The following is a 10,000-nucleotide window of genomic DNA, read 5'->3' as shown; positions in this document are numbered from 1 at the left end:
CCAAATTACAACAGCACTGTAGAAATGGTGCAGAAGTGGATAAAAGAAGTAGAATGATGGTGAAAAAGACTGAATAATAATAAAACATACTTCTTGCTAGTACAGTACGGTAAGAAAAAAACTCCCCACAGATATTAAGGGACTGAAAACACCACACGACAAAGTATAGTACCTCTTAACATACCCAAGAATTGTCCATCATTGCCTTGACTCCCTCCCAAGGCTACCCAAGCTTTTCACTCCGCGCTGCCCGCCGTGAAGCTCCCTGTACATACTTTAGAAGGCTCCAGGGGTTGTCTTAGGTCCTTTCCTGCCCCGCCCCGGACTATGCAGCAGGGGATGTGGTGTGTAAGAGCGAGGGGAGTGAGTGTGTGAAGAACTATACCTGAGGATGAAGGTCCCACATTACCTGGTGAGTTTTGGCTCGGTTTTCTTGTTTTTTTGCAGTTTATGTTGAAAGATACGAATGTTGATCCACAGGTTAGGATAATTTAGGTTAGGTTAAGTTCAAGTTTATTAGTTTCTTGCAGTTTATGTCGCGAATGTTGATCCACAGGTAGGTAAGGTTACATTAGCTTCGAGTTTCTTGGTTTTCTGCAGGTTGGTTCTTACTAATAGGTAATTATCGTTTGCAGACTGGTGGTTATTAATAGGTATGCGTATTCACTGGCGTATATCGTGAAGTTCTCGTCAGCTAAGTTTCCCTCACGAATATTTCACTCATAAGATTTCATCCTATATAATTTTCCCTGTGGTTTTTATGTTATTAGATGTTAGATGAGGTTAAGTTGGATTAGGGTAGATTATATTAGGTTACTAGTGTTGGTTAGGTTAGGTTAGATTAGGTTTCCTTGTGTTAGGTTAGACTAAGTTTACGTTAGGTTAGGTTAGGTTAATCTGGGTTGAGTTAGATTAAGTTCAGTTAGGTTAGTTTAGTCTGGGTTGGGTTAGGTTAGGTTAGGTTAGGTTAGGTTAGTCTGGGTTGGGTTAGGTTAGGTTAGGTTAGCTTAGGTTAGTCTGGGTTAGGTTAGGTTAGGTTAGGTTAGTCTGGGTTGGGTTAAATTAAGTTAGGTTAGGTTAGGTTAGTCTGGGTTGGGTTAGATTAAGTTAAGTTATTTTAGGTTAGGTTAGGTTAGGTTAGTCTGGGGTGGGTTAGATTAAGTTAAGTTAAGTTAGGTTAGGTTAGGTTAGTCTGGGTTGGGTTAGGTTAGGTTAGGTTAGGTTAGGTTAGTCTGGGTTAGGTTAGTCTGGGTTGGGTTAGATTAAGTTAGGTTAGGTTAGGTTAGGTTAGTCTGGGTTAGGTTAGGTTAGGTTAGGTTAGGTTAGTCTGGGTTAGGTTAGGTTAGGTTAGTCTGGGTTGGGTTAGATTAAGTTAAGTTAGTTTTACGGCAAATTTGTCATGGGAAATTTTACATGACGAGATGGTTATGGAGGAAGCTTCGTGGGTGGAGTTTACAAGGAAGCATTTACTGCATGTGTGTCTTGTAATGGGAAGAGTGGTGTGTGTGTGTGTGTGTGTGTGTGTGTGTGTGTGTGTGTGTGTGTGTGTGTGTGTGTGTGTGTGTGTGTGTGTGTGTGTTTATTTATTATATATATATTTTTTTTTACTTCAGTTCATCATGGTGAAGATTGGGGTGTGTTTGTTGACTTTTCGTTCTTTCTAATTCGTCACTAGGAAAAAAATGTGTGTGTTTTAGTGTTTTTTATTCATTCCACCTCATCGTGGGAAACATTCGAGTGTATTTTGTCGTTTTTCTTCCATTCCAGTTCGTCAAGGTGAAGGTTGGGGTGGTTTTGTCGTTTTCTGTTCGCCTCAGTTCGTCACGGGAAAGGCTGGCGTTGTATTTTGTTTGTTTGTATTCATTCCATCTCGTCCTGGTCTCCTCGCTTCCTCCTGACGAGTACGTGACGCAACACTTTTGACACTCTTTTTCATGTCCGTCCTTCTTACCGGGGAAGGTCAAGGGAAACCCAGTGTCGGGATCACGTACTTTCCACATTAATACAGTTTATTTCTATTTTCTTTATTCATGTCAGCACACTAAAATGGTAAATGTGATGCAAATGAAGAGTAACCATGAACATTTTTTTCTTGATCATGATACTTTTGCTTTACACTTACACGAAAGACAGAAGGATAAAATTGTGTCTGATAGCGAATATTAATCATGTATTTCCTTTTCCTTGTAACGGCGTTTATTTGTTTAGTATTTGTCAGGATCTTTCCAGAGCCTTTCTTTTTTACCTTATTTGCACACGTGAGCACAGTAGAATTAAAAGATAGAGAGAGAGAGAGAGAGAGAGAGAGAGAGAGAGAGAGAGAGAGAGAGAGAGAGAGAGAGAGAGAGAGAGAGAGAGAGAGAGAGAGAGAGAGAGAGAGACAGACAGACAGACAGACAGACAGACACAAACGACCGGTAACCGCGTATTTCCTTTCCTTAATTAAATTCCAAAATAAAGCGAGACCAACTTAAACTCTCTAAGATGAAATTTGTGCCAACCATTCCCGGACATCCAAACACCTGGCGTCACGGGTCACTTGCCCTCGCCATCCCGCCATCCCCAACACACCGGCCCCCTACTCCTTCTGCGGCTGAATGTCTCTTATAGCGTCCTGCGGGAAGAAAAAAAAAATGTAGGAAAAAACTGTGAGGAAAATATGAAAGCTTAAATACGTATAATTGTCAAAGGCATGTCTTCACTATTAAAAGTAAAATAGAAACCAGGAAAACGAAGAAAAGCAAGAGAGAGAGAGAGAGAGAGAGAGAGAGAGAGAGAGAGAGAGAGAGAGAGAGAGAGAGAGAGAGAGAACAGCCTTTTGTTCCTCCGCTTTCTTCTCTTCACAATTTCTAACCACTCAGGCTACCATTGGACCAAAGATAATAAATGAACAAAGGGAAGAAAATGTATCAGTAGAGAAACCTGGCTCGTGAATTCAATCAGTGCTATAAAAATTAATTATATGTAGTTAAGGACCGTAAAGTTGAGTCATTTTCAACGTCCAAAATCAATGAGAGAGAGAGAGAGAGAGAGAGAGAGAGAGAGAGAGAGAGAGAGAGAGAGAGAGAGAGAGAGAGAGAGAGAGAGAGAGAGAGAGAGAGAGAGATTGATTATCATATCAGAACCGTTTCAGCTTATCTTAATTAATACCACAAATACTTTCCATTAGTAGTAGTAGTAGTAGTAGTAGTAGTAGTAGTAGTGAGTTATGCTAAGTGGCCATGACTGAACATTATTTCTCTCTATTTTTCTATTTCTTTTGTTTCTTGTGTTTTCTCTTTCTCTTTACCTTTGTGATGCTCAAGAAAAGACGAGACAAAAATGTGCAACTTTCTTTCCACCTCAGCACTCGTCTGATGGATGCAGGAAGGAAATTAGAGAGAGAGAGAGAGAGAGAGAGAGAGAGAGAGAGAGAGAGAGAGAGAGAGAGAGAGAGAGAGAGAGAGACTAAATACGTGAGAGAACTTGTTTGCTTTTCACCTCTTCATTTCTTCTTCCTTGTGTGTGTGTGTGTGTGTGTGTGTGTGTGTGTATGTGTGTGTGTATGTAAGAGGAAAGTAGTAGTAGAAGTAGTAATAGTAGTAGTAGTAGTAGTTGTTGTTATTGTTGTTGTTGTTGTAATAGTAAAATTGGTAGTAGTAGTAGCAGTAGTAGTAGTAGTAGTAGTATAAGTAGTAGTAGTAGAAGTAGTAGTAGTAGTAGTAGTAGTAGTAGTAGTAGTAGTAGTAGTAGTAGTAGTAGTAGTAGTAGTAGTAGTAGTAGTAGTAATAGGAGTAGTAGTAGTAGCAGTAGTAGTAGTAGTAGTAGTAGTAGTAGTAGTAGTAGTAGTAGTAGTAGTAGTAGTAGTAGTAATCGTAGTAGTAGCAGCATTACTAGTATTATTAGCTTTAGTAGTAGCAGTAATAATATACGTAATTATAAACCGTATTTGGAGAAAACAAGTAAAGATACCAATGAGATCTGAAATGGTTCGGACGGAAGTGAACTGGCTGCAGGCGAGTACCCAGTGAAGTGGAAACACACATACACACACACACACACACACACACACACCACCGGAAGGATAGGCACTGCAGGCAGGTATGAGGGAGGGAGGATGAGAGTGAGAGAGGGAGAGGGAGAGGGAAGACAAAGACACACTCCCGCCTGCGGCCTCCCGACGTCCTTTGCCCCTTCCCTCCCTCCCTCCCTCCCTCCCTCAGGCCGCAGTACTCGAAAGTGGAGGGAACCATGAGAAGGGAAGGAGAGAGAGAGAGAGGAGAGAGGGAGGGTAAGTCAGACCTGTTGAAGAAGAGTTGCATATTCTCTCTCTCTCTCTCTCTCTCTCTCTCTCTCTCTCTCTCTCTCTCTCTCTCTCTCTCTCTCTCTCTCTCTCTCTCTCTTCCAAGCGTCTTATCTCAGTCGTGAAAAGTTTTATCTTAATTGAGTTACTGAGAGACCCAAAGCTTGACTCTTCCTTGCTGCTGCTGCTGCTGCTGCTGCTACTGCTACTTCTAGTACTACTACTACTACTACTACTACTACTACTACTACTGGAAAAAACTATCCTACAAACATCTCCAAAACCATAAAGACTTCTTGTTTGTATTGCTCACTGGAGGAATAGTTGAAAATCCTAAGTAGAAGAGGAGGAGGATGGGAGAGAAACTGAAAATAAGACAATACCTCCTTCTCCCATGCCCTCCCTCTCTCTCCCTCACTCTCTCACTCTCTCTCTCTCTGTCTCCCTGCGGTTCTCCCTCAAGGCAAGACTACATTCCTATAAAAAAAGAAGCTCTTCCCGCCAGGTCAGGTCACGAATGTGTCTTTTGAGAGAAAGGTCAATGTACTCGTACTCTTCTTTGTTAATTACCTGGGGAGACTCTCTCTCTCTCTCTCTCTCTCTCTCTCTCTCTCTCTCTCTCTCTCTCTCTCTCTCTCTCTCTCTCTCTCTCTCTCTCTCTCATAAAACTACTACTACTACTACTACTACTACTACTACTACTACTACTACTACTACTACTACTACTTCAACTACTACCACTACTATTATCACTACTACTACTACTACTACTACTACTACTACTACTACTACGACTATTACTACTACTACTACTACTACACTATTTTTAACATGCACTTTTTATTTTTTTATTTATTTCAAAATGTAACTTCTGACCATTTATGGTAAAAACGTGTGGTTGCTCCTCCTCCTCCTCCTGCTGCACTTGCTTCTGCCGCTATTGTTGCTGACTCAGGAACTTATCATGAGGTTAAATGGTTATAATTGGGGCAAGTTTCGTGGCGACGCTGGTGGTGGTGGTGGCGGTGGTGATGATGGTGGTGGCGGTGGTGGTGTGATGATAATGGTGGTGGTGGTGGTGGTGATGTTACAGCAGCTTTATGATGCAATTGATACGGGAGACTTGAGAGAGAGAGAGAGAGAGAGAGAGAGAGAGAGAGAGAGAGAGAGAGAGAGAGAGAGAGAGAGAGAGAGAGAGAGAGAGAGAGAGAGAGAGAAGGCTCATTCACAGGTTGTATTTTGGTACAGAATGGAGGAAAAATTAACTCAATGACTAAGTAAGAAATTAACTGACTAACCTCGTGATATTCTGATTTATTAGTTGACTGACTACCTGAGTGACCTAACAGACGTGCTGAGCGACGATCTAACCTCTTGACTGACTAACTAATTAACAAGTTGACTGACCAAGTAACTAACGGACTCCCTGAACTGAATTGAGCTAAACTGATTGACTGACTGAACTGAACTGATGAAATGATTAATTGATTGTGCTGACTTACTGAACTGAGGAACTGACTCACTAGCTGACTCGCTGACTGAACTGGTTGACTTACTAAATGCGCAGGAGACGTGGCCGTTACGCAGTATGGTCGTGGGAAAGGATGTGAGTGTGGTGGTGAATGAGGTGAAGGAATGACCTTATGCACTCACTCATGTTCGACTCTTGACCAGCAGGGGCACAGGAAACGCAGGTAACAGTGCAGGTGTTTATTCACAGAAGGTGTGAACAGAAGGCTGGAGGTAGGTGATCTCCCGGCGCCAGGCCGCGCACTTCAACTCAACACTTATGACTGAAGCCTAGCTCGTTCACTCATACACGTCTCGCTCATTCACTCGTTCACACAACTAGCTAACAACCACACACCTCCCCCGAGACATAAGGAAGATTCCTTATCTTTGTTATGGCTACCGTAACACATGAAACAAAGTTACAATGATTGAAGTACAGAAAACACGGTACATATACACAAACAAACACAGCGTACAATGAACACGTACGACTAATCGTAGGTGCTACGGTGCCACCGCACCTGCAGTCGTCTCGGCTCCCTACGCTGTCGGCTGCTTCGACGCTCTGGTTGCTCTCGGCCACGGTGTACCCCGTTACCCTGATGCTCCGGGCTGCCGGGATGGTGGTGTTCCTCGTGACCCTGATGCTGAAGCGCTGCACCGCCATGAGCGGTGTGCTGCTCGACAGGAAGGGGAGCAAGAGGTCTGTGTGGGCGTAGGTGTCTTCTATTACGCCACATCACGCGACCGCTGCCCATCTTGATGAGGTAGTCTCTCCTTCGCCCAACAGCCACGATGACACCCAGGCGATCCCAGAGGCCTGTCGTGTGATCTTGAACGTCGACGTGGCCACCGAGGTGCAGGAGAGGAAGAGTACGGGCGGACGCGTCGTGGCGAAGTTTCGCTTTCTTCCTCAGTCGCTCTGCCTTGGCGTCGCACTCATCAGCAGCGCGCTGCCACTGCTGAGCGTATGAGCGATGATGAGCCGGGACACAGGACCTCATAGGATGACCGAAGAGGACTTGTGCTGGTGATCGCCCTTCCGCCCTCGGAGTGTTGCGCAGTTCCAGCAACCCGCGAGCGAACGCATCCTCGTCCAGGTGTCCCTGCTGTGTGGTCGTGAGGATCAGCTTCTTCACGGACTTGACCGCTGCCTCGGCGTGACCATTGGAGCGTGGATAATGAGGTGAAGATACACGATGCTCCACCCCCATCGAGCCAGGAAGCGCCGTACCGATGAAGAAGTGAACTGCGGTCCACCGTCAGTCCTCAGGAGAACAGGCACGCCCGTGTCGGCGAACACACCCCGAAGGACACGAACGAGCTGATCAGCCGATGCTGGACGTGAGCATGCAGACACGTGAGGCCACCCAGACAAGCGATCTACATACACGAGGTATGTACGGCCTGCTGCGTGGAAGTAGTCTGCAGAAACTGACTCAAACACCCTGCTGGGTGTGTCCGTGTCCTGCCAGAGAGGTTCGTTGGCTTGGCTTGGTAGGAGTGGACGGCATAGTGAGCATCCAGAAACGACGTTCTCAACGTCTCTGTCCATACCAGGCCAGTACACCGTTTGTCGGGCCCGTCGCTTGGTGCGCTCCATCCCCTGATGACTGTCATGGAGTCGCTCTAGTGTTTCTCGGCGGAGGCTGTGAGGAATAAGAAGCCTCGGCCCGTAAACCACCAGGTCGTCGTCTACGGCCAGCAGACTGCGCACCGGCCAGTACGTACGCAAGCGGTGATCGAGGTCGTGGCAATGATCAGGGAAGCCCTCGATGATGACGTTCTTGAGCAAGCAGTACTCCCCGTCTCTTGCTGCTGCGGCACGTACCATTTCCACAGTCTGATCCTGGAGTGGTGCTAAGCGGACGCCGTCCTCATTGGTGGCAGATAACGCTGAGATGACCGCTGAGTGGAGAGGGTCGAGGTCACCAGAAGTAGCAGCATCCTCTTCCTCCACTGGGTCCTGTACTGGAGCACGTGAGAGGGCGTCGGGCACACAGTGTGTCGATCCCTTTTGCCAGCTTGCTGTGGGTCGAGCGTCGTCTGTCAACTCGATGGCCATGGATCCACCAGCCATTGCACGTAAACCTTCCTTTGCTTCGAAGACGCTGGGAAAGGCCTTGATCACAGCAGCAGCGTGCCCCGCACGCTGCTGTGCAGGTCGTAGGAATGAGGCCAGCTGATCACTTCTGTGGGCGTAGATAGAGGTGGCTGCGAGGCGGTCGGGTACTTGATGGAGCTGTTGCCGGTGTGCTGTTCTTCCCTGCGTAGCGGTCGGATTTGAGCCGGAAAATCTTCGGGGAGGATTCCGAGAGCGATGGAATCGTACCAGCTAAGCAGCGCCCCCTTCACCTCCTTCACCACGCTCACAACAGTCTCAGCTTCCCTGTCGCCCAGTTGCAAGTGCGACGAGAAAGTTCCTACACAGGTGAGGGGGTGATTACCGGCAGCATAAAGTCCATCACCATCAGCGGGCGCCAAGCTGGAGGGCGGGATTCCAAGGAGTGTTGCCGTGTCGAGGCCAATAACGGTCGTTTCGGCCCCAGAGTCAGGAGTCCACGTAATCTTGTCTCTTCCAGCGGGATGTGTGGCGGTAATGAGCACCTGGGGCGCAGGTCGTGCCGTCACCGTCTTTGTGTATACGCCTGATAAGAGCTGGTATACACTGGCACTGGCTCCCCGCCTCGGGCCTGCACCGCGATGAGGAGAGACAGTTGAGGAACTCCTCGAAGCTCCTCGTCGTTTCCTCACTGTCTGCTGACATACACTCGCAAAATGCCCTCTTTTCCCGCAGTTACGACACACTTTATCTATTGCCTGGCATCCCCTTTTGTCACTGCGACAATTTTTGCCACAACGATAACAGCCCGTGGGGCTTGAGCCCCCGAAACTGCCCTTCCTGTAGTTCGAGACAGCGTTCACACCATGGCTCGAAGAGTGAGAGCCGCCCCTTAGTACTGCACTACACTGGTTAGCGCTCTCTGATGCTCTGCAAATATCTATGGCGTTTTCAAGGGTGAGTTTCTTGTTTTCCAGCATGCGTTTCAGAGCCACTTCGTCTCGTGTCCCAACGACAATTCTGTCACGCAGCTGATGGTTTATGCACTGGTCGCAAAAGTCACAGAAATTGGCGATTTCCTTTACAGCACATAAAAAGTCGTCAAAACCTTCTTGCGTTTCTTGCACGCGGGAGTAGAAGTCTCTTCTATCCATGATGATGTTGCGCTGGCTTCGCAGGTACTCACACATTGCATCGAGGATGGTTCTTAACTCCGCGTCTCTCGGTAAGCTTATCCCGTAGCGAAGTGTACGGGTCCACTCGTCGTCTAGGACAGCAGCGAGTGCCGCCCTCTGCTCAGCCAGGGAGAGACAGTCTATCCTGGCGAGGGTTACGTATCCTTCAAACTTATGGCGCCACGTGTCGAACTCACGTAAAGATGCTGACGCCGTTAAGTGAGGAATGATGGTGGCGGACGTCGGGAACCTCGCGCCCTGGGTAGACGTGCTGCGGGCTGTGGTTTCGCCTTCATTGCTCGCCGTGGTGCGACTGGGAGCTTGTGTCCCCACTCTCTCCAGCAGCTGGGTTAAACGCTCCTCGCGAGCCTGACTCTGCTCCGACTGTCGCGCTAGCAGAGCCTGACTCTGCTCCAACTGTCGCGCTAGCAGGGCAGCCAGCGCCTCCAACTGCTTCTCCATTCTGCGCCGTACCCACTGCAGCCTTGTCCTGATCCTACTCACTGCGCCATGTTCGACTCTTGACCAGCAGGGGCACAGGAAACGCAGGTAACAGTGCAGGTGTTTATTCACAGAAGGTGTGAACAGAAGGCTGGAGGTAGGTGATCTCCCGGCGCCAGGCCGCGCACTTCAACTCAACACTTATGACTGAAGCCTAGCTCGTTCACTCATACACGTCTCGCTCATTCACTCGTTCACACAACTAGCTAACAACCACACAACTCAATCACTCTCTCTCTCTCTCTCTCTCCCTTGTCTCACTCGTCTCACTCTCTTCCCCACTGTTGTCTGGTTCTTCTCTTTCCCCTCCCTCTCATTCACATTTTCTTTCTGCCTCTCGCTTTTCACCTTTCAGTCAATACTTCTGGTTCTTTTCCTTTGGGGATTGGCACCTCAGTGGGACTTTTTAATGGATATATATTTTGTTTCCCTTGGCCAGTGCTCCTCTTATATGAAAAAAGTCACCCT

General features: G+C 47.4%; 1 protein-coding gene across 1 annotated transcript in view; it reads left to right on the top strand.

Annotated features, from left to right (window-relative positions):
• The window catches only part of LOC135114937 (uncharacterized), a 22,754-nt gene that overhangs the window by 117 nt on the left and 12,637 nt on the right, over nucleotides 1–10,000 (top strand). The window contains exon 1 of the mRNA XM_064031227.1: nucleotides 1–412. This exon is cut by the window's left edge and continues 117 nt beyond it. Coding sequence (XP_063887297.1) covers nucleotides 392–412 — 21 coding nt within the window. The 5' untranslated portion in view covers nucleotides 1–391. The remainder of the gene's footprint in view (nucleotides 413–10,000) is intronic.

The sequence above is a fragment of the Scylla paramamosain genome, chromosome 28, assembly GCF_035594125.1.
Source record: "Scylla paramamosain isolate STU-SP2022 chromosome 28, ASM3559412v1, whole genome shotgun sequence".
Taxonomy (NCBI): Eukaryota; Metazoa; Arthropoda; class Malacostraca; order Decapoda; family Portunidae; genus Scylla; species Scylla paramamosain.
This window is presented reverse-complemented; position numbering and strand designations above follow the sequence as displayed.